The sequence below is a fragment of the Bacillus rossius genome, chromosome 1 (genome assembly GCF_032445375.1).
Source record: "Bacillus rossius redtenbacheri isolate Brsri chromosome 1, Brsri_v3, whole genome shotgun sequence".
NCBI lineage: Eukaryota > Metazoa > Arthropoda > Insecta > Phasmatodea > Bacillidae > Bacillus > Bacillus rossius.
In genome coordinates this window covers 376,451,221-376,474,413 of record NC_086330.1, presented here as the reverse complement: position 1 = coordinate 376,474,413, position 23,193 = coordinate 376,451,221, and the positions used below count along the sequence as shown (strand labels likewise).

General features: G+C 42.0%; 2 protein-coding genes across 3 annotated transcripts in view; one reads left to right on the top strand and one right to left on the bottom strand.

Annotated features, from left to right (window-relative positions):
• Positions 1–545: 545 nt before the first annotated feature.
• LOC134528545 (NF-kappa-B inhibitor-interacting Ras-like protein 2) lies at positions 546–5,824 on the bottom strand. 2 transcript variants are annotated; one of them, XM_063362267.1, is made up of 5 exons: positions 5,728–5,824; positions 4,578–4,726; positions 3,664–3,909; positions 2,536–2,792; positions 546–872 (listed from the first exon to the last, which is right to left on the bottom strand). In XM_063362267.1, the coding sequence occupies exons 2-4, from the start codon at positions 4,674–4,676 to the stop codon at positions 2,541–2,543; spliced, it is 597 nt and encodes a 198-aa protein (XP_063218337.1). In that variant the 5' UTR covers positions 4,677–4,726; positions 5,728–5,824; the 3' UTR covers positions 546–872; positions 2,536–2,540. The 2 variants fall into 2 exon arrangements, with proteins under 2 accessions (XP_063218337.1, XP_063218336.1); XM_063362266.1 differs by lacking the exon at positions 5,728–5,824 and adding an exon at positions 5,279–5,674.
• A 1,133-nt stretch (positions 5,825–6,957) lies between these two features.
• The window catches only part of LOC134528543 (centrosomal protein of 104 kDa), a 40,840-nt gene continuing 24,604 nt past the window's right edge, over positions 6,958–23,193 (top strand). The window contains exons 1-4 of the mRNA XM_063362263.1: positions 6,958–7,046; positions 8,367–8,531; positions 20,927–21,174; positions 22,550–22,769. Of these exons, the coding sequence (XP_063218333.1) occupies positions 7,007–7,046; positions 8,367–8,531; positions 20,927–21,174; positions 22,550–22,769 (673 nt within the window). The 5' untranslated portion in view covers positions 6,958–7,006. The remainder of the gene's footprint in view (positions 7,047–8,366; positions 8,532–20,926; positions 21,175–22,549; positions 22,770–23,193) is intronic.

The following is a 23,193-nucleotide window of genomic DNA, read 5'->3' as shown; positions in this document are numbered from 1 at the left end:
TAACTGAAAAGATATCATCTTTTAACAATTGGACTACCTTCTGAGTCTCTTCTAAATTTTTTTGTTTCTTCACTTGCAATGCTTGAACCATTTCTGATTATAGCTGGGCTATGATCACATCATGCCATTGAAGTTACAAGTATTTTTTCGTCTATTGCTTGCATCGATTAGTCAAAATCACCAAAGTATCAGTCTCAATGTACTTCACAGCAAGATCGGTGCCTATCAATTAGTGGAAATCACTTGACATGCGATAAGGTCTCTTGTAATTTGTTAAATGTCTTGTGTGTCGTGTTTGCGACGTGACAAGAGTTAAAAATTAAATGAGAAAACAAACATGTTTCGTTAAACAAATTGAAAAATTTATGTATTTAAACAGCGTAGGAGAAAGTGTGTTGTTTCAAAAGTATGTATAGTAGTTCCGGAAATATTTTTTATTTCCCTGACTTTTCTAGGGTACATGGAATTCCCTGACATTTCCAGGTTTTCCCTGACTGTAGCAAACCTGTAATAGGATTGTTTCAATACATTAGGTATGACAAAGGTTTGTTCTTTTATAAAAATTATTTATTAAATATTTCACATCAATAAAATTTAAATTAGTAGAAAATACACAAAATCTAACAAAACAAAAATTATAAACAACAATCATTTAAAAAAATCATTTCCATACACAGCAAATAAATAGGAAAATATTTTATATGTATATATATTTTGACTGCACATTTCAGTTTGAGTTCACCTTCTGGAGAAGTTAATAAATGCATCAGTACATAGAGAATAGAGAGCAACAGATCTGCATCAAGACTGCATTCCAACACGACCAATCAGCACAGGAGATTCAGGGGTAACAACACTAATACTGGTTCAAGCTGCAACATACATCATACATCAGATATTACAACTACAATCATCAAATTAAGGTGACAGTTCTTCAAATTATACTTTGTACAAAGTTTAATATTCCATTCAAATGACTTCAAATTCCACTCGTGTGGTAGAAATCAAATGTGACATCACCATTCCTTGAGTAGGTTTGGTGGTAAGTTGTTTACCTCCAACATTTTAATTAATATACTACTGCTCTAAATATTCTATTGTATTTTCTAGCCTCAATCTCGATTTATAGAGAAAATTTGTAATCTTAAACTCATCAAAATCATCAGAGGATCAATCATTAAATTGTATCAAAACAGTAGGCTTCATATTTTAATCAAACTACTATTGAATATTTTTTGAACCTAATTTAAACATGAAAGTGAAATAAATTTTTTTTACTCACTTCATAGCAGTCCATGAAATACTGATGCAAAATATAGTAAAATAAAAACCGAAATATACATGAAACCATGATAAAGTCATGTAAAATGTAAGAGAAAAAAATGTAATACATTACACTAGTAAAATTTTAAACTTAAAACTGTTTTGTTGATTCAACTGATTATATACATAAAAATAGAGTAATTTTAAGACTTTTAATCATAATCACAGATCATTTGTTACATACTAAAAAGCATGTGTGTACTTATACAGAACAAATCTGAATCCAGCAATAAATCTCATTGGAAGAAACTGGAAATTTTTTTTTGATATATATGACCTTCAGGTTAGACTACACAGTTCTGAGTATACTCGGGCAAATGAAACCAGTTGATAGGCTGCTGACTTGTGAGTCATCTCAACTAGTATGCCTCTTGTTTCGAGACCCCTTTGGATGAGTGTTTCTCATTGGCCCAAAGTTTTCCAGACGAACAGTGACCCAAAAACAAAAGACGCATAAAGATACATGTACCTATTTGAATTTCAGCCTAGGCCCTATCAAGAAAAGTTTTTTTCGGTCTCTACTTATTGGCTTTATAAATGTTACAGTCTTTTTATAAAAATTATTTGTGAATTAGTCCCACTTTATTTTGAATATAATCCAAAATTATTCAAGAATATAAAATATTTTTCTAATACCCACAGCCCCCAACAAAACAGGCACGCAAAACTCCAACTACAGAGAGCAATAACTCACATTCATGTTTCCTACATAATAACTGTCACGCTGAGTGAAAGTCACGCAATGTCCCAAAGGAACACGTCATGGCAATCGGCGCACCGGCAGGTACATTGAGGAAGTACACCTACCCCCTAACCCCCCGCATGGTAGACTCTTTTCTACTCTGTCCAACTCTTCTTCCAGATCCATCCTTCTGTTTTCCCGTAAGCCTCCTGCTTGATATTAATGCATGAAATTTTGCATCCCGCATGTCAGAGCCCAGGGTTTTCCCTGTGTCCATGCAGGTTTTACCTGGGCCCAGCGTATCTTGTTTTTAGTCTAGTATAGTCAGTGAGGGGAGTTAGTCATGGCTGGCCAATCCCCCTCCTAGCACATGATGCATGCTACCCCTCCTGCATGGCTAACACCCTGCATGATTAGAGCGTATAGGCTTCGGCCTGAGACGCACTTAGAGTCTCTCCCTAACCCGGAACCCTCCCCAACACACTTAGTTTTTAGTTAGGTTATGAAAAAAACAAATAAAAGTCACCTACCCAGGTCAGTAGTTGTCGGGACGCGTCATGGACTTGCGCACCATGCTGAGCTGCGGGAAGGAGCTCTTGTTGGGCGGGGGGTTGAGCTTGGACAGCAGGTGGATGAACGGCTCGTAGAGCGACGAGCGGTCCATCGCGCTCACCTCGTAGTGCCTGATCTTCTCGCGCAGCGCCCAGTGAGCCGCCTTGCTGGCCGTGCTCTCCAGACTGCCGGCCTCCTGGGCCTTGGTCGCGTTGCCCAGCACCACCATGGACACCTGCGCGGGACACACCGCTGTACACCGAGCCGTCTCTCTCGTTGGTGACGTGATAACAATCAGGGCATTTGAAAGTTCATGAACTCCCACGTCTTTTCCATTCATAAAAATTTTTCAGAATTTAACACTGTAACCGTTTTGGTTATTTATCTAGTCAAACATGAACTACAGCTTCAGAGTACTCGTTCCATGCAGTTTTTTTTTGACATGACAACATCTAATAAATCGATGAACGCCGGCTGCACGCATGAAAAAGTGTCCCATTATAAACATTGTCCCATTACGCTGTGTCCCGTTACACTCATTGTACGTTTGTGCCGCATCTATCTCTCTTCCACTCAATTGGAACAACCATCGATTTGACTTTTTCGAGGCACATTAAACTTGAAACACTCCCATTCGTTTCCTACTTTTCCTATCCTTAACAGAATAACACAGATTGGAAGAAGTTAAATAGCAAACATGTATAAAAGTTATAGTTAAAATAATCTGTTCGTTAAAGTAATAAACATATTTGAATTAATGAGTGCAAATAAAAGTAAAATTATCAATTAAATTGTAGATTTCATTTCACTCCTTCTTTGTATCCATACAAAATAGTGATAATTCAATAAAAATGATTCAATTTTATTCATAAAAGTATGCAATAATTTCATCAATGTTTTGTTATGATGATGTCACGTTAAACTATCGTTCGTAAACCGACTTTACAGACAACCAATTTTTTTTTTTTAATGTAAAGTTTCAAATCAGATATAAAAGAGAGACTTTTAATAAATAAATTATAAATGACAGACATAACTTGTCGCTGATCCCACCGCGTGTCTCTCGCGCGGGACGGAGACAACGATGCACGTGCGAGTCTCGCTACCTCCTTCTTGTCGCGATTGCGGTCGATCTCCTTCTTGAACGCCAGCAGCGCGTCGAGGCTCTCCGGCCGGTCCGTGTCGTACACAAGCACGTAGCCGTCGGCCAGGCCGATGCACTGCCGTGCCAGCTGCGCCTGGTCCCGGCCACCGGCCAGGCCCTCCGTGTCGTAGAAGCGCACCTTCTCCCGGGTGCCCCGGTCCGTCTCCACGTTCGCCACGTAGATGTCCTCGATGGTGGGCTGGAACTCCTGCAGGCACGACCGTTCGTGTCCACGCCCGCCGAGATCATTTCCCGTGAACAAACACACAACAGAGCAGCTTTTCTATATATTTCCGAAAAATGTATTTTTCAGCTAATAATTAAACTTGATAATTGCGTAAGGGGAAACTGTGATTTAGGAAGGCTTTCTTACACCAGAAAGATGTTATTTTCAAATAGTGTGTTCATATTAGTGTGCAATTAACACCGTAGTGAATACTGTACAGGATGTAACTAAAATTAATGGTTAGTCCAAAATTTTGAAAATGTACGGAATCTTTAAATTAAGTTTTTATTTAGACTGGATTCTGGAAAAATCTGTAGTTCTGAAGGGCCTTGTGTGGCTAGGCAAATTATCAACAAGTTAATATTGATGAGAAATTATTGAAATTGTTGAAGTTTAAATCTTTAAGTGATAAAATATTACATTCATTTCAATATTTTCTAGTTTCTTTAATACTATTTACCCCACAAATTCCCTGGTATATTGCCCTCCCAGAACAGAATATTTCAGAATCAAGTGAGAGTTTTAAAACTCTCCTTTGCAAAGAAATCAAGAAACAAACATTAATGGTATTTAAAAACAAACTATACGAAAAATATTTTTACATAATGTTTCCTTCAAATATTACCTTGATAAAAATGTTACCAACTTACCGTGCTTTTATCAACACTGCCGTAGATCACTTGCTCCAGTATAGCAGTTTTCCCAACACCTTTCATGCCACATACTGCAACTTTGGCAGTTTTCCCCATTTTTGGGTGAAAGAAGCGTTTTCTTGACACATTAACCAATGGATTATGACCTGAAAATCATTTTTATACTATAATTTTATAAAATAAAATTTTTACGTAAATATACTCTCTTGTTCCATAAGGAAAGATGTGTGAAACTTGGAAGAAATTAGTGTAATGGCTAAGACAAAATTCTAGAGCTGATAAAAGAAGTCAAGGTTTATCACCTTGGCTATTTGTGATATAAGAGAGATTGTTGCCTTACTTGAATTTAATTCAAAAGTGAAACAAAGTAGGTCATAAGTCACCATTTCTACGCATATACGAGTGTGAAAGTGTCAAAAACAGTGAGTAGCACGAGGTAAGATAATGCATATGAAGCTCAGGACTTCACAGGAGTAGAAGGAAAATATATGATTTTCGAGAATAGGTCTAAGCACCAGGGTGTATGCAAGGGAGATGATGATGGGGGACTATATAAACTTCCCCCACTTCAAATAAATTCTGGGTATGCTCATGTATAAGCATATAGTTATGGTAAAACTGTATTAAAGCTAAAAACATTGAATGTGTACAAAAACATTTCGGCCTGCCAAAACACTTTTACTTTAATAAAATACTACCTCCATTAAATATTTTATTCTTGACAAGCAACCCTCTGTGTCGGCCACCTCTACCACGCAAGTTCGACATGGCTATTGCTCCTTACAGGTTACACACAGATATTCCACTGAACTATTCTGGACAGATGCTTCTGCAAGATTAAAGCTTCAGCACTGCATTGCAAGGTTATTCATGAGTTAGGTGTGAACTAAGTCATTAGCACGTTGCTAATGTTACTAACATTGCCACTGTACACACACACTAACCCGCGAAACGTCAGGCAATTAAATTGCTAGGCTTTGGGGCTACTCAATATCAAGAACATGTTTATAACAAATCGCTGTTAAAACTAATTTAAATGTATTGGGTTGTTTATGATAGTTTCCCTTCACCTAGGAAAAATGATAGCTTTTATTATTACAATTAAAGAGATTACAGGTTATTAAAAATGTAGCTTCCAAACACGTACTTGCTTGATCAAATCATACTTTTGTAAACATATCCAAATATGACAACATGACAGCTGTTTATGATGGTCGAATCACGACAACAATCGACTTTCATATGTTTAGCAAGCGTGCCGTTATCATAAAATAAAATAAAAATTACCTACTTCCATAAAGCACACCCACAACAACTACCGATTAACGAATTGTTCAGGCATTACCTCACCGCATACTACAGCAGCTTTTATAAGGTTTATTTATTTATTTTTTAAAGAAAATTGCACAGTTTTAAGTTTATAATGAAAATTACAAAAATATATGCACGCAACAGTTTTATTCTGATTAAGAATCAATTAAGAACAAACAGATTTAAATTTCTATAAAATACGTTAGTTTCCGATTTATTTTTCGTAAGAAATAATGTTCTGATCTTGATTTTGAAAAACACGATTTACAAGTATGTTGGTGACACTGGCACCGCCGTAGTTTTGGTTGGAATTGAAAACGAGCTCGCATACCTACTTATTATACTGTCATAAAAATGTATCAACTACAACGCATAATATTAATTTTTATATGTGTTTATAGTTTTAATTAAAGTTTAAATTATAAAGATTACCTTAAACGGTAAACAAATGTTAAAATTCAATCACATTTCAAAAAGAAAATTATACTTTATTTTAATAGTATACAAATAATTGCCTCCTTTAAATGGTAAAATAGACCCAGAAGATTGTTTATGACAAAGAAAACTGATATAAAATGTTCAACTTTCATAACCAAGTCCTAAACCCGTTTATAGTTCATCTCCAGTCAGTGGCGCCAGAACACGGAGATCGGAAACACCTATTGATCGGCTTGTATAGTCGCATCCTTGGTACTAAGTAACAGAGATGAAACACAGTACTCTGAACTAGCAAATATAACTGTTTTCGTGTGTGCTTTTAAGGTGCAATAACGTTCGCGTGTTAATACAATTATAATTCTAATTCTAATAACGGTATTCGGTAATTTAAAAAATGGTTTTCACCTCATGCCAAGAAGATTGCAAGGAACATGTTGCTGGATTCTGCTGTTGACGTCACCGGTGTACGGTGTACCAGGTTCCATTCAAAAATAAGATTTACGTGTTCAGTACGATTACAAGAAATCTGTGTTTTTATGGTTTATTTTTTCATAGCTATAGTGTAATTCCAGTTTATATATTATCTGCCTTTATTGTTATCGCTCGAATAATGAACTGTCCATACAGTGTTGCGGAAAAAACTGTTACGTGATTGGAAATTTTTCTGACCGTCGGAGATGCCACACAAGATTGGCTTTACTGTAGTCTATGCCTCAGGTAATATAATCTTCATATTGTAGTTCGTAAGACTTGTATGGGTATAGTTTACTAACTTAAGAACATTTATGTTGATTGAAGAAAAAAGAAACAGAATTGATTAAAGGTCAGATTTGATTAACATAGTTTTGGGAATTTCTAGAGTAGACATGTAATGTTAGTGTATTACGATTATCTGAAGAATTTAATTCTTAGCCACATTTTTACATGAGCCGCACGTGGCGACGATAATCGTATGCGATTAATCTAACAGGCAGAATCATTTCACTCATTACAAACATTCCACTTATACACACGTTATAGTTCGATGCCAGGCACTTACAAGAGCTAAAATTTAAATCACAATGATGCAGTTCTTGACAAAGACAACGATACGTTCATATTCATTCTCAGTGAATGCAGGTATCTTCCTCCTTGCAGTAAACCTGATTAGAAAGGGTAAATCATGAGTTAATGAAGGCTATAGTCTCAACATCAACAAGGACACGAGAAACTACGAAGGATCACAAGATGAGAATGGAGCATCGACGGAGTGAATAGGTTGGGGAAACGGGAGTACACCGAGAAACTGCACCAGCTCACGGCAACGTCAGCCACGTTTCTCACGCGATTGCGTTGGCGCGAGTTGAACGACTGGCCACACAACCTCCGGATACACTGCCAGGTAAAGCTTAGGACAATAAATACATTGGCATTAGTATGGTACAACAGTTATGAGACTTAATCTCCACTGTTTTACGATTCGACATTAAAAATGAATTGAGATTATTTCTAAATTAGTTAAGATATACTACTATACGATGTAGTGGGTTACACGCATGGTTGCGCAATCAAAACTGGCTTCGAGTTCTAGTAGATACAGTTATCTTTGACGCAAAGAAAAAAAACCTTTACAAGCCTAGTCGAAACAAACTCTCAAATTACGTCGCATACAGTATTTTTTGATTTTCATTACAGCAAATATCATATTAATTTTGTCATTTAAAAATAAAACCTAACCTTTTTTCAGTGTGTTATTTTAATAATGTTCCCAGGCTTTCACGGCCATTGTCTGAAGTAGCTTGGCTTCTGTGTTGTAAGCCGTGTCCTTGGCAAATAATTCACCAACGTTTCGGTCGACATTGCAGTCACCATCATCAGGGAACAGTTACCGACTGATGATGGCGATTGCAATGTCGACCGAAACGATGGTGAATTATTCGCCAAATACACGGCTACAACCCAGAAGCCAAGCTACTTAAGTGTTATTTGACCAAACAGTTAGTGTATTTGACCGGACGAGGAGTGGGAGAGGGAATGAGGGGGTGTTCGTGTCCGCAGGGGAGGAGGAGCAGCACCGCGCAGCCGAACTGAACACGCACGACCCCACGGTGCGGGGCTGGCGCTCCGCCAGGCACTGCCCCTACCCGCAGGAGCTGGTGCTGCGGCTAAGACACGTCGCCGTCGTGCAGAGGATACAGATACTCGCTCACCAGTACCTCATACGTGAGTGGCACTGCAGTCATTCTGTGTCCACTAGTGTACCAACGACCAGCGTCGTCATTCTGTGTCCACTAGTGTACCACCGACTGGCATCGTCATTCTGTGTCCACTAGTGTACCACCGACTGGCATCGTCATTCTGTACCCACTAGTGTACTACTAACCGGCGACGTCATTCTGTGTCCACTAGTGTACCACCGACCGGTGTCTCTGTGTCCAATAGTGTACTACCGACCGGTATCGTCATTCTGTGTCCACTAGTGTACCACCGACTGGCGTCGTCATTCTGTGTCCACTAGCGTACCACCAACTAATGTCGTCTGTGTCACGAGTGTACCACCGATCGGCGACGTCATTCTGTGCCCACTAGTGTACCAGCGAATGGCGTCGTCAATCTGTGCCCACTAGTGTACCATTGACCGGCGACATCATTCTGTGTCCACTAGTGTACCACCAACCGGTGTCGTCATTCTGTGTCCACTAGCGTACCAGCGAATGGCGTCGTCAATCTGTGCCCACTAGTGTACCACCGACCGGCGACATCATTCTGTGTCCACTAGTGTACCACCGACCGGTGTCGTCATTCGGTGTCCACTAATGTACCTCCGACAATGTCGTCATTCTGTGCCCCCTAGTGTACCACCGACCGGTGTCGTCATTCGGTGTCCACTAATGTACCTCCGACAATGTCGTCATTCTGTGCCCACTAGTGTACCACCGACTGGCATCACCATTTTGTGTCCACTAGTATACCACCGACCGGTATCGTCATTCTGGGTCCACTAGCGTACCAGCGAATGGTGTCGTCAATCTGTGCCCACTAGTGTACCACCGACCGGCGACATCATTCTGTGTCCACTAGTGTACCACCAACCGGTGTCTTCATTCTGTGTCCACTAGCGTACCAGCGAATGGCGTCGTCAAACTGTGCCCACTAGTGTACCACCGACCGGCGAAATCATTCTGTGTCCACTAGTGTACCACCGACCGGTGTCGTCATTCTGTGTCCACTAGCGTACCAGCGAATGGCGTCTTCAATCTGTGCCCACTAGTGTACCAACGACCGGAGTCATCATTCTGTGTCTCTAGCGTACCACAGACTAATGTCATCTGTGTCACTAGTTACCACCGATCGGCGTCGTTATTATGTGTTTAGTAGTGTACCACGGTCCGACGTCGTTATTATCTGTCTACTAGAGCTACAGTGACTGGCGCTCTCATTCTGTGTCCACTAGTGTATACCTGACCTTCGCCGTCTCTCTTTGTCCACTTGTGTATCACTGATCGTGGTTATTGATCTCCTAAGCGTTGCAGTTTCTGATGCTTAAAATAGAGTTCAATTATATAGTTTTAGTTTATGTGTTTCAGAGGAATCAAATTCAAAACAAAACAGACGTATTCGTAAAAAAGGTAGATGTTTAAATCATTTTAGAGTTTTAAGCAAAACGACACGAGGACAAATAAGGAACTGGGAACATGCCATTACAGAAAACTCAAGTTGGTATTCCACACACGTACACACACAACCTCATTTTGCGAGTGCATGTTTGCGGTGAATCAGAGCCGGCAATACTTCAAGCAAGTTCGTTGTGGGTAAGGAGAAGGGGGGGGGGGGGTTGTGTCATAATTCTTGGCGCTCGAGCACCCGTTTGAGTGCTTCGAGATATTTTTTTTTTTTAATTTTTGGGATTGCCCCACAAAGACGAATTTTACAAGTCTATTGTTAATAGAATTAAAATGAAACTTTACAAGTAATCCAATATTCACAGATCACGTTTACTGTCAAGGTTTCATGATCTGTATTTTGTTTTTAAATTGTGTTTGAAAAGTTTCACAGTAAATAACAGCGTGAGAGCCCGACGGGAAGCCTTCTTTTCACAGACGAGAGAGCCAAACGCCCGATCGTGCATCTTCGGGTTTTTTTTGTTCATTGTAAATATATATACAACTCATGATAATTAATGGTCAATTAGGTTAGGTTAGCTACATTATAAATACTTTAAAACATTGTGGATGGTTGATTTGGTTAGGATAGCTACATTAAAGATACTGTGAAATCATGTAAATTGTTTCCTAGCCCTGGGGTCTACATATTAAAAAGTTATTTGCTAAGCGACCATAAAATGATTTTACAGTATTTTTAATGTAGCTATACTTACCTAATTTAACCAACCATCCACAATGTTTTAAAGTATTTATAATGTAGCTAACCTATCCTAATCGACCGCAAAATTTAATGCCACACCGGTTTATACAATGAGATAGAACGGGGGGGAAAAAAGCGAGCATGAACTTCGGGGAACTTCGGGTGTGGCTCTCTCGTCTGTGAAATGAAGGCTTCGCGCGCCCGACTGCCCCCCTTTCCCATAAACACCACAGTTACGGGCGCATGAATGCTTCGCCTGAAGCTCCGCGCACTGGCCACATCCTGGTACACGCGACATGCACGTTGCCGCACTGCCAGATATGTTTATTTACTCTTTCAAACGTTTTTAAACCCAACCTGGAACCTAAATTTCGACGATGGTTTTGCTGTATTTATTTTAAGATATCACTGCTCGTTCGAAAGTTTCTGGGCAGTGAGCCTCAAATAAATAATTATGAAGTTAAGATATAATTTTAATGTCTATATTGATAAAAAAAAGAATTTTTAAAGTTGGTAGTGATAATTTGGCTAGCATTTTTAATAATATTAGAAATTTGTAGTTTTGTTCTCATTCACGTTTCAAATTTTAAGAAATGTTTGCCTAAATATTCAGGACAAAATGGCGGAAATTTTTAATAAAATTTTTATTATTAATTTTTTTTTATTAATTTCAAAGATTTCCCGATTTTCTAGGTTAAAAAAAAATATAAATTTTTGAGATGGCGGCCGTGACATAATTTTGAAATAGCAAAATGTTTGTTTAAAATTTTAAATAATTGTTTTAATAATTTTAAAATTTTCTTTTTTTTTCTAGCAAAAATATATAGATTTTCAAGATGGCGGCCGTAACGAAATTTGCAATGTTTTTAGAATTCAATATGGCAGCCATAACATCCTAATTGTCAAGGTCATGACCTAAGTGGCTTAGGGCGACTTGCTTTTAAGACTCTTAAGCCACTTTAGGAATTTTCAAGCCTCTGACATTTTAGAGGACTATAACGGGGATGTTTCCTCCTAAATGGGAATTTCCCTCTCAGAATAGGGAAAGTTTTTTTTGTTGCGATTTTTGAAATTTTTTTAGCGGAATTTTTATTTCTAAAAACTGGTGTTTTTGGCTAATGTTTGGCAAATTTTTAGTAGGTACTCCTGGTCACAGACACAATTTTTACAAACTAAAACGAAATACAACTTTTAGCAGCGTACTTGTGTGGCTACACTGAACCCGAACTGCCGGACTTTCTTCGGAAACCACTGTTGCGTGGAATTAACGGATCCCGCCTACTGCGAGACTTGGTGTGCTTGTGACGTCACGCAATCGCGTGCCTTCGAAGCAAGGGCCGAGACTGCGGATATGGATCTCTGCCAAGTCCCTAGGCCACGCTACATGGCAAGTGACCCGTGTTCTAACAGTTTATGGACGCCAGCGGCCCGCCTTGCCCTGCACGAGACATCAGCAACGGACATTTTACGTTCTACTATGTATAGATTGTAGTAGTTCGTTTTCCGCCTCGTTTATTATGGCGAACCTAACATTTATAAAAAGCAATCTGTGTATTTTTGACGTGACAACGTCTAATAAATCGATGAACGCCGGCTGCACGAAAAAGTGCACATTGTTACGTTACGCTGTGTCCCGTTACGCTCATAGTACGCTTGCGCCGCATCTATCTCTCTTCCACTCGACTGTTTATAAAGTTAAGTGGAAAGTTAATGTGGTTTTCATTGCTTATTACAAACTACAAATTCGGCAATAAAGGTTAATTATTCTTGCATTTTAAAAATCTGATTACTAGTATAATTTCAAGTATTTATTCTTGACGTCGTCCAGCCGGAGGCCGTCTTCAAGCCCGACTTGCGACCGCCCGTACTTGGTCCCGCTAACGGAGCGCACCCCTAGCCACCCGGCCGGAGTCAAGTGAGCTCCCCGCCACCCCGTACCACAAAGGTAAACTGCGGTAATTACTGAGGGCTCGAGTGCCCCTCGCATAAAGACGAGTAATTAAGGGAGCCCAGTAATTACCCTAATTTTTACAAACTCTTCACAAGAAAAGTGCGTCGTAGGAGTGTGCCACTTACTTCCGTGGGGAACTTGAAATCACACGTAGCAAGTGCTCCCTTTGCGGCCTTCCGCCTAAACTAATTAAATGACTCTTCCATCATCATTTCCCCCCTCCCGGTTCTAACTTGTCTGTAACTGCTGGAGTAGTTGGTTAACTAACAAACAGTCTCCAACTTGACTCTCCTTCCTTTTAAGTACATTTAAATACAATTAATGTAACTACGATTATTATAGGCCTTCCGCCATTAGAATTAAGCCTTAGTAATTATTGTGTGAACATTGTAGTGGTTATGGTCTCTTTAAGTTATCTTTAAATAAATATAACAGTAAACGGCGAACTTTGGCGCGCGGGACCAGCCTACCTCTCCCCCGCGCCAAGGCTAGCACGCCAGTATCGAACTACTCGCGAACCGGGCCGGACGTCCTCAGTGCCACGGGAAGCCATCGTCGCTTTGCAACCACCCAGTAACGCTGGTAAATATAGTCACCAACCAAACCTTCCTTTTTCAGCTTTTTCAGTTTTTGTAAACGGGGGAGTATGGTGCGGAGCACAAGAGGAGAAGTCAGGGGGAGAGAGAGGGTTGGAAATACGGAGGGATGATGTATTAAGGGAGTTGAGGAGACTGAATGTGAGGAAGGCGGTTGGGCCAGATGGGATAGGGAACAGGCACCTCAAGCTGGGAGGGAAGGTGATAGGGAAGTACCTGCAAGTACTGTATGCGCAGTCACTGGAGGAGGGACAGCTGCCGAGGCAGTGGAAAGAGGCTGTGGTGGTGCCCATATATAAAGGGAGTGGGAATAAGGCACACCCAGCCAACTATAGGCCGGTCAGCTTGACGTCTAACGTAGGCAAGGTGATGGAGAGGCTGGTAGTGAAGTATATAGTAGAGAGGGTGGAGGAAAGGGACTGGATGGATGAGAGGCAGCACGGCTTCCGGAGGGGTTACTCCTGTGAAACGCAGATGGCGGGGCTGCTGGAGGACTTGGTGGAGGCAGTGGATGAGGGGAAGCAGGTAGACGCTATTTTTATAGATTTTGAGAAAGCGTTTGACAGGGTGCTGCACAGGAGGGTGATGGAAAAGGTGGAGGGGTTGATAGAGGACAGGAGGGTGGTAAATTGGACAGGGGACTTCTTGAGGGACAGGATCCAGCGAGTGAGAGTGGGTAAGGAATGGTCAGAAGAGGGAAATGTGATGTCAGGGGTACCACAAGGCAGTGTCATGGAACCCCTGCTCTTCCTGATCATGATGAATGATGTAGGGGAGGGGTTGAAAAGCAGGCTGCGGTTGTTTGCGGACGATTGTGTGCTCTATGAAACTGTGGGGGAAGGGGCGCACCTGGCAGAGGACTTGCAGAAACTGGAGTGCTGGTCGAGGGAAAACGAAATGGGTATAAATGTAGGGAAAACAAAGGTGGTGAGGTTCACGAGGAAGAGAAGGGTGGAGGGAAAAGTGTACTGCTGGAAGGGACAGGTGATCCAGGAAGCTGAGGAGTATAAATACCTGGGAGTGATCCTGCAGAACGACTTGGGGTGGGGAAAGCAGGTCAAGAAGGTGGTGGCAAAGGGCAGAATGGGGTTAGGGCTGCTTAGCAGGACACTGAAAGGGACAGGTAGGAATGTAAAGGAAAAGGCGTACGTGACATTGGTACGGCCAGTGTTGGAGTATGCCGCTGCGGTGTGGGACCCCTATGTGGAGAAGGAAATTGAGGAGTTGGAGAGGGTGCAGCGCAAGGCAGCGAGATGGGTAATGAATATGTGGAGGAGAAGGGAAGGCGAAGGCAGGATGGGGGAAACTCACAGACCATCGGTGATGATGAAGGATCTGGGGTGGGACACACTGCAAGAAAGGAGGAAGGTGGAAAGGCTGGTGAGAATGAATAAGGTAATTCGTGGGGGGGAGGGGGGCTGGGGAAAGCTGGGAGCTAGGTTGCACAGAGGGCTGTATCGAGGAAGGAGGGATCATGAGTGGAAGATTCAGAGGGAATGGAGACGGACAGAGAGAGGAAGGCAGGTATTCCTTGTGAGGACGGGGCGAGAGTGGAACGAACTTGAGGGGAGGACACTGGATCTGGGAGGAGGGAAGGACTTACGAAGGAGGCTCCAGAGGGGGGAGGAGTGAGGGTAGTTGGGGGGTGGGAACTCCTTGCCACCGGGCGGAAGCCCAATTGCAGGTGTAAATTATTATTATTATATTATTATTATTCCCGTGTGCGTCCGCGTTCATTTACGGTGCAGGGCTTAAGGGGGTGCCTCCCATTTCAGGTCATGATTTTATATTTATATTAATCACTGATCAACTTTTATACCTTTTCAATTGTTTAACTTTCACGAAATGAAAAATATATACAGCGCATCCGTTTTGCATAATTAGCTATTAAAGTTACATTTTGAACGTTATTGGGTTGTACAAATAAGGAGAATTTAAGTTATTGCAGAACTGAAACTTTTTAGGTTTAACTGCAATGCCACTGGCTACTTCATGATATTGTTTGCATTTTTCTCTCAAAAACTAATGTCATGTTTATTGGCTGTCAAAATCGTAACAAATTTGAGAATTTTGAAATGCCAGGTAAAATTAATTAATAATTTCCGAAAGAAATTCAAACCATATCTTGAAGTAGCCAGTGGCATTACAGTTAAACCTAAAAAGTTTCAGTTCTGCAATAAATTAAATTCTCCTTATTTGTACAACCCAAAAACCTTAAAAATGTAACTTTGGCAGCTAATTATGCAAAAAGTATGCGCTGGATATATTTTTCATTTCGTGAAAATTAAACAATTGAAAAAGTCTAGAAGTTTATCTGTAATTACTGTAAATATAAAAACTTAAACTGGGCGACGCGACTCCGGTCCACCGCGCAGTGTCTATTCACGGTACGGGCCGACTCCCGCCCCTCATTACTACAAGTAATAACATCGCGCACACAAGTGCCGATGCTAACTTCATGGGCATTCGCCAGTAATTTACACGGACCGCGGCTCACACAAGTGACCCGGCCGCTGCTAAGAACTAAGCTTACGGGATTGGCCGCCCCCAATCACCCCCCCTTCCCCCCGTTGCTATGGGTGGACATGGCGTAAGGGCGGAACTTTCAAGTGTATAATGTAAAGTATAGTGCCTCTCCAATTGTGTGAACTGTAACGTGTAACTCAGTGCTCACAGCGCAAAAGGGGTCAGCCCCGAATAAAACCCAGTAGCGTAATCAATTGTGTTCTTCCGTAGTGTTGCTTGCCCCCTCCAGCTAGGGATCAGTGTACTATATTGTGTAAGGAGAGTACTGGATAACTAGCTCTACGAAAACCCCCCTCTTAAATTCAATCACAGCCGAAGGCCTAGTGGTCCACGCCGGGGCAGAAAGTATCCACGCCCAAAACCATTGGTTAGCGACTGTGCTAGCCTGGCGCCCACCGGAACATACCCACACACCACCACTCCCCACTAGGCCCCGCCCAGGTCTCGAGGGCAAGACCGCGGGTGACGGCATTCTTTTATTATTAAAATAAAAATGATTCAATTTTATTAATAAAGTAGCTATGTAATCATTTCATCAATGTTTTGTTTTGACGTTGTCACGTTAAACTATCGTCCGTAAACCGACTTTACAGACAACCAATTTTTCCTCCTATGTGAAATCTAGTGTTTGATTTTCGTGGATGTCAAGTTTCCGTCCGTTACGTATACATAAAGCCGCGTCTCGGAGGATTATTATTTCCTGTATTCATCTTTACTTTTCAGCGCACAATATTTGAAGGGTGACTATAAACTAGAATACTTGCACAAAATACTCGGAATTTCGGGGCCTATGATGGCTACATAGCTAATAACTTTTCGGGAGGGGCTATATAGTACAAAGAAAGGATGCAGGTGGAAAAAAAAAAAATTGACATCAAAAAAGACAGATTAGAATATGGTCTCAAATACAGAAACTTAGTAGTTCCATACAACTTTTGATGAGCTGTGACGAGCTGTCCCTTGTTGGCTATGACGAGCTGTCCCTTGCTTGTTGGAGTCGGCCGGCAAATAAGTTTGTAAGGATAAAGGTCCGTCGAATTGCAGTGTCCGAAATGAATTGTGCCCGACGGACACTGGTCGCTGATTGGTCACGTGACTCTCTGACGTCATGGGTGGGGAATCCTTCTTTTCACAGACGAGAGAGCCAAATGCCCGTTCGTGCATCTTCGGATTTTTTTTGTTCATTGTAAATAAATATGGCGGTGTTGATAGAAGCATACTAATGGTCAATTAGGTTATGTTAGCTACATTATAAATACTTTAAAAACATTGTGGACGGTTGATTTGGTTAGGATAGCTACATAAAAGATACGGGAAAATAGCATGAACTTCGGGTTTTGGCTCTCTCGTCTGTGAAAAGAAGGCTTCCTCATGGGAGTGTGTTCAATGGTCCGAATCTCCTTGGTCTGGATACAATGGTCAACTTCAACTTTTTGTTCGTATCTGTGTCCTTTGGTACCATAGAAAAACAACACTCATGATATTTGCTTTTTCTGGTTCTCGTTTCAAAAGGGTAAACAGAAAATAACGGACGGTGTGTTAAGTAGCCAAAAAGACTCAAACAAAATATTTATCAGTACTTACGTACTGTAGGTTTGCAACCGGCGTTTGTTAAAGGCCGAACACCCGAATTAATTTTTGCAGCGTGCTTAAAATTCCTTTATTAGTATTTACTTTTGCATTAAAGAAAAAAAAAAATATTATTGAACTCCCACAACTTTCACAAGTTAATGGATAGGTATCCAACAACTTAGCTGCATACTAATATATGATATATGAAAAACAATAAACAAACACAACCTAAAAACATTTATGTAGGCACTCATTACATTTACGGCGATCTGGTGACTACTATGTAAATCATTAGATTCGTACATCGGACACCGCGATTGTAGACAGGGTAGCTTTCCGTGCGACAATGTGTAGTCATTCACATCAGGATGACACGAACCGCCTTCAGGTTCCAACTGTTGTGGACAGGTCTTGCCTGGAAGTAACCCAGTATCATACTTTCCACAGACATCCACACATAACCTCTACACAACAAGAGGCAGTGGCCTGGGACTCCTTGCGGGTCCTTGGTTCGAGGGAAGCCTTCATTTCACAGACGAGAGAGCCACACCCGAAGTTCCCCGAAGTTCACGCTCGCTTTTTTTTTTCTCGTTCTATCTCATTGCATAAACCGGCGTGGCATTAAATTTTGCGGTCGATTAGGATAGGTTAGCTACATTATAAATACTTTAAAACATTGTGGATGGTTGGTTATATTAGGTAAGTATAGCTACATTAAAAATACTGTAAAATCATTTTATGGTTGCTTAGCAAATAACTCTTTAATATGTAGCTATCCAGCGCTAGGAAACCGTTTACATGATTTCACAGTATCTTTAATGTACTTAGCTATCCTAACCAAATCAACCGTCCACAATGTTTTCAAGTATTTATAATGTAGCTAACCTAACCTAATTGACCATTAGTTATCATGAATTACAATGAACAAAAAAAAATCCCGAAGATGCACGATCGGGCGTTTCTCTTTCGTCTGTGAAAAGGCTTCCCTTGGTTCGATGCTGGGTTCTGGCACACGGACCACGAGGCCCGCAGTAGCTGTGATGACAATTCACTTTCGAACTAGATCTAGTACTTTAATAAGTTTTTTACTGGTCTAGTACATTTACGCTCAGATCTAGCTCCATTATGTTTTATTATTAATTAGTTCCCTACTTTTTTTCAAATATAGTACTTTTCTCGCCTAAGTTGGTACGAAATATTTTTTCCTTGTGGACACCCTGGTAACTATAAAGACGTCGTTACTTCGGGCGGACGTAAGCACGAGTGTTTCGAACGCAAATTGTCCGTTCTGGTTCTGGAGTCGTCCAGCACCGAATGCGTAGTCTCCGCGGTGCGGTAGCGTAGCGGAGTTAAATTGAAACGGTGGGGACAGACCCGACACCGGTTGCATGTGCCGATGTAGCCCGTAAAGCCACGTGTTTTTGCAGCTAGTGCACACAGCACAGTTACTGAAAAAGACCAGTGGGGTTCCAAACTAACTATCATCAGTGGTCAAGTCCTTACTGCACGTACTTGTTTTCAGTGATCACAATCACTGATCAGTAATAGTAGGTAATTGACTCTGTAATAGAGGTGTAAAAGTAACGAAAAAAAGCGTACCCGTATAACAATTAGTACTCGATACTATCGTATCATTACGTTAACTCGTTACTTCTGATACCTCATAACATGCTATGTTATGTTAGAGCAACGAATCGAGTCGTATTGCGTACGCGTACAGTATGACGTCGCCAGTGGCGGATCCAGGATTTTGGTTTGGGAGGGGCTTGACCCAGCTGAGGCTAGGCTTTTCAAGGCAAACACTAAAACAATAGTGGACCCAGATGCTTTTGGAGGGGGCTTGAGCCCCTTAGCCCCCTCTGGATCCGCTACTGGACGTCGCGGCGTCGCAGCATTCGTAATTTGTAGAGAACATACTTGACGTCGTCTGGCCGACGACCACCCCAGAGCCCGACCTGCACCCGCCAGTATACGCTCCCGCTAACGGAACACACCCCTGGCCATGGCCCACCCGAGTCAGGCGACCCGAACAGCAATCAAAGACAAAGCCGCGGAAACCTGAGTAGACAAGAGAAGAACCGTACCCATTCCTCCTAAAACATTAAATTAGGATTTTAGCGACAATAAAATCTCTTCCAGACACACCCGTTTGGAGTCTAGAGTAATGAGGTCACGCCTGGCGCGAGAGAGGCCGAGCCTCCCTCGGACGCCATGCCAGTTCGGCAGTTCAGCGCAGCTCACGGACCGGGGCGGACCTACGTCCCACGGAGAGGCAACATCCTTTGTCTACATTGAAAGTAACGTCCGGTAAATATAGTCACTAATTAACAAAACCCCCTTTATTACTTAACCTCTCCGTGAGTACCCGGTCCCTTTTTTCGGTCCAGGACCTAATCCGGCCGCATCAACTTAAGGACACCCCGCACCACACTTGGTCAACGGGGCTGCTCTTCAGCATACGGCACGGGCCGTCTCCCGCAACGTACAGAACTTTATTTAAGGTCACGCGCACGGCGCTGACCACAAACCCGCAAGGGAACTTGGACAAACTTAATTGCGGTGCGTGTTTCACCACAGTGGGCACAACACCCGCGCCGAGACATTTGCATACGGGATTGGCCGTCTCCAATCGCCCGCCCCCTTAATTCAGTGTATTTTTGTATCCCGTATTTTGTACTGCTAACTTACGTTACCCGAGTAACGAGTGCCACGTAACTTGTGCGCGCCCCCTTAATCCAGTGTATTTTTGTATCCCGTGTTTTGTATTGCTAACTTACGTTACCCGAGTAACGAGTGCCACGTAACTTGTGCGCACCCCCTTAATTCAGTGTATTTTTGTATCCCGTATTTTGTATTGCTAACTTACGTTACCCGAGTAACGAGTGCCACGTAACCTGTACGCGCCCCCTTAATTCAGTGTATTTTGTGTCCCGCCTTTGTGTTACGAAATTACGTTACCTACGTACCCAGTGAGACGTCTGAGACATAACAGCATCCGAGGCCACGTAACGCGGAACACAAACAATACGGCGCCACGGAATAACAAGTAAAAAACCCCCGGGGACCTCTGTAGAGTGTTGTATTGTGTACGACTCGCTCCTCTGAATAAAAGGTACGACACCACCACCTCAACTCCACGTCTCTTATTTAAAATCATCTCACGCAACACCGCCGCCGGCCCTAGTGGGCCACCCAGGGGCACATACATCCACGACCCCAAACTCACGACTAGAACCGAGCTAGTCTGGCGCCCACCCGGACAATACGTAGCAAGAAGCGCCTTTTCCCACTAGGAGCCACACCGGGACTCGAGCCCGAGACCCCGGACGACGGCACACTTATACATTACATACCAAACTGCGTAAGGTGCATTTTTTTCTTTCACTTTTCCGTATTTTGAACCAGACTTGTGTTTAAGTCATTCTAAATTTAATTTGATTTTAAGAGTAGTGTAGAACTACATGTGAACTGTTCCATACGACGGAAAATGCGAGTAACGAAATGCATTCGTGTGTTAACGTTTCGTTACTCGGTGCTGGATGGCGCATCCGTTACTCAGTACCGAATACATGCGATCTGCTACAGCTCGGAATGTTAATTGTCCACAGCTGAGAAACTGGAGCTGTGGTCTGCGAACACAGACTGCAGTGCGGACGCGCATGAAAATGGTGACGTCCCTTGCGTCCCGAGCGAGGCGAGCTTCCAGTACTTGGGCTTCATCACGCTGTCGGACAACCAGAGCACTGAGTTCAAGTCCAGGGAACTGAAGTCCGTCATCGTGCCGTCCTACACGGCGAACTACCTCAAGCTGCAGTTACACGCCAACCATCAGAACTCGCTGAATGTTTACGACCAGGTATTTTCTGCTTTGTTTCTTACATTTCAGGTAGGCCTTGTAGTAGTTGTGCCAGACAAGACAATAAATATCCTAGGTTTGATTCCATGCTGTTAGGAATTTTATTAAGACTAGGTACTGGAAAAATTTTTTCTCTTACTTCAGTAATATAAATTTAATAATTTTAAAACCACAAAAACACCCTTTTCATTTTTCAAATATAGTTACATAATGCTAATGTGTATTTAAAAATAAATTTTCAAGCTATTGCTCATTGTGGTTGTTGAGCTATGGTATTGAGCGCGAGCAAAGGTGCAAAATAGCTTAAAATAGTACCTATTCCATGCTCAGTGTAAAATTTTTGTGATGGAATTTGTTATTTCTCTGTCTACATCTACAAAGTATGGAATATTAGCTTTTATTTGCAATTTAAATGAGCTAGATAGCATGAAAATTGTGGGTTTTATAGTAATTTAAGTGTACTGGTGAAGATCGTCAGAGATCATTATTCGCTCAAAAACTGAAAGTTTCGAAAATTTCTCATTCTTCCAGTTTTAATTTAAAAATTCTAAAATAATTCACACTTACTCATGTTATAAGTATGTATGCATAACAATATTTTGAACAAAATCTGTTACCTTGGAGCACATGGCTCTAGCTGATTTGACCCTCTAGTTACCCCTTCATAAGCAGGTCCTTTAAAACAGTATGTGGGTTTGTGTATGTAGTAGTTTGAGTATGTGGGGGGGGGGGGGGGGGTGTTTGTGTGTGAAATGTGGGGCTTGAAGGACTGACTGAACTTCTCCCCCCACAATTTTTTTTCCCGATCACAACTGTCTCTGGGTAAAATGATTTTTAATGTGAAAACCGGGGAAAAAGAGTACACTAGTAATCCAATCTAATCTTCCAAACCTTTCTCCTCCTCCATAGAACAAGCTTCTGGATCCACTGCAGAGACCTTCATGCATTTATTGTGGGAGTAGTCATGGGAAAACACAGCATAATCACCTAGCATTGTCTGTCGTGTTCACCCACACACTTGCTGCTATTCCTGTTTTATTTAATGGGTATTGTTGATGTAATTTTAACTTATTGTCAGGGGCTTAGGGGCATACATAGTGGTGGCAAATGGGGATGTATATCCCCCCTCCCCTTCTTAAAAAAAATCCCTTCAGCAAAAGAAAATAATTTGAAAGCGAACAGGGGTAAAGTGGTTCCTACTCCACCCCCCTTCCCCCCCAGAGAGATATATTGAGATATAGATAGATACATAGTGATATAGAGAGAGATGTAGTGATATGCATAAAGATATACAGATAGAGAGATAGAGAAAGCTGCTTTGTATATAGCACCGCATGCGGGCACCAGCTGGTCAGTCAAGTGTTGTATGTCGCAGGTTGGTCTGATCGCCATCAACGTGCTGGGGCAGGCGCTGGACGGGGCGAACGGCGAGGACTTCTCGGGGCAGCACGTGGATGCCAGCAACCCGCTCCTGCTGGTGAGCAACCCCCAGTACGTCTCCCCGTACGACGACCTGGCCTTCGAGATGTACGTGGACCTGGAGGTGGCCCAGTTGATCCGAGCCTTGGAGGTCAAGAAGCAGCACGCCATCATCTGTGAGTACCGGGCCCTCACTCTGTCGGTTCATTCGTGGTCTCCCAGCTGATTCCTTGGGGGAACTGTCCAGTAACTGCGCGTGAAACTTCTTGCTCATTAGTTGCGGGAAGCCTGAGATGTCCATCAAGTTCCGTCCCTGCCCGGACACGCCCGAATATTCACCTTCGGCCAACCTCGGGTTTATTTATATACATATTTATATTTCTCTGTTTATTTTAATGTAGCTATACTAACCTCACTAACCGTCCATAGTGGTTTAAAGTGTTTTAATGTAGCTAACCTAACCGACCACTTTTAATATTTGAATTCATTTTTCCTGCGCAAAAATAAAACAAATACCGAGGTTGGCCGAAGGCGAATTGTTCGGGTGTGTTCGGGCAGGGACAGAACTTGATGTACATCTTAGGCTTCTCATTAATTGCA

Coding starts and splice junctions, on each gene's coding strand:
- LOC134528545 (XM_063362266.1), bottom strand. CDS start 5,348: ATGTCGAACTTGCGTGGTAGAGGTGGCCGACACAGAGGGTTGCTTGTC. Junction 4,727..5,278: donor GAATAAAATATTTAATGGAG/GTAGTATTTTAT, acceptor AATGATTTTCAG/GTCATAATCCATTGGTTAAT. Junction 3,910..4,577: donor GCAGTGTTGATAAAAGCACG/GTAAGTTGGTAA, acceptor TCGTGCCTGCAG/GAGTTCCAGCCCACCATCGA.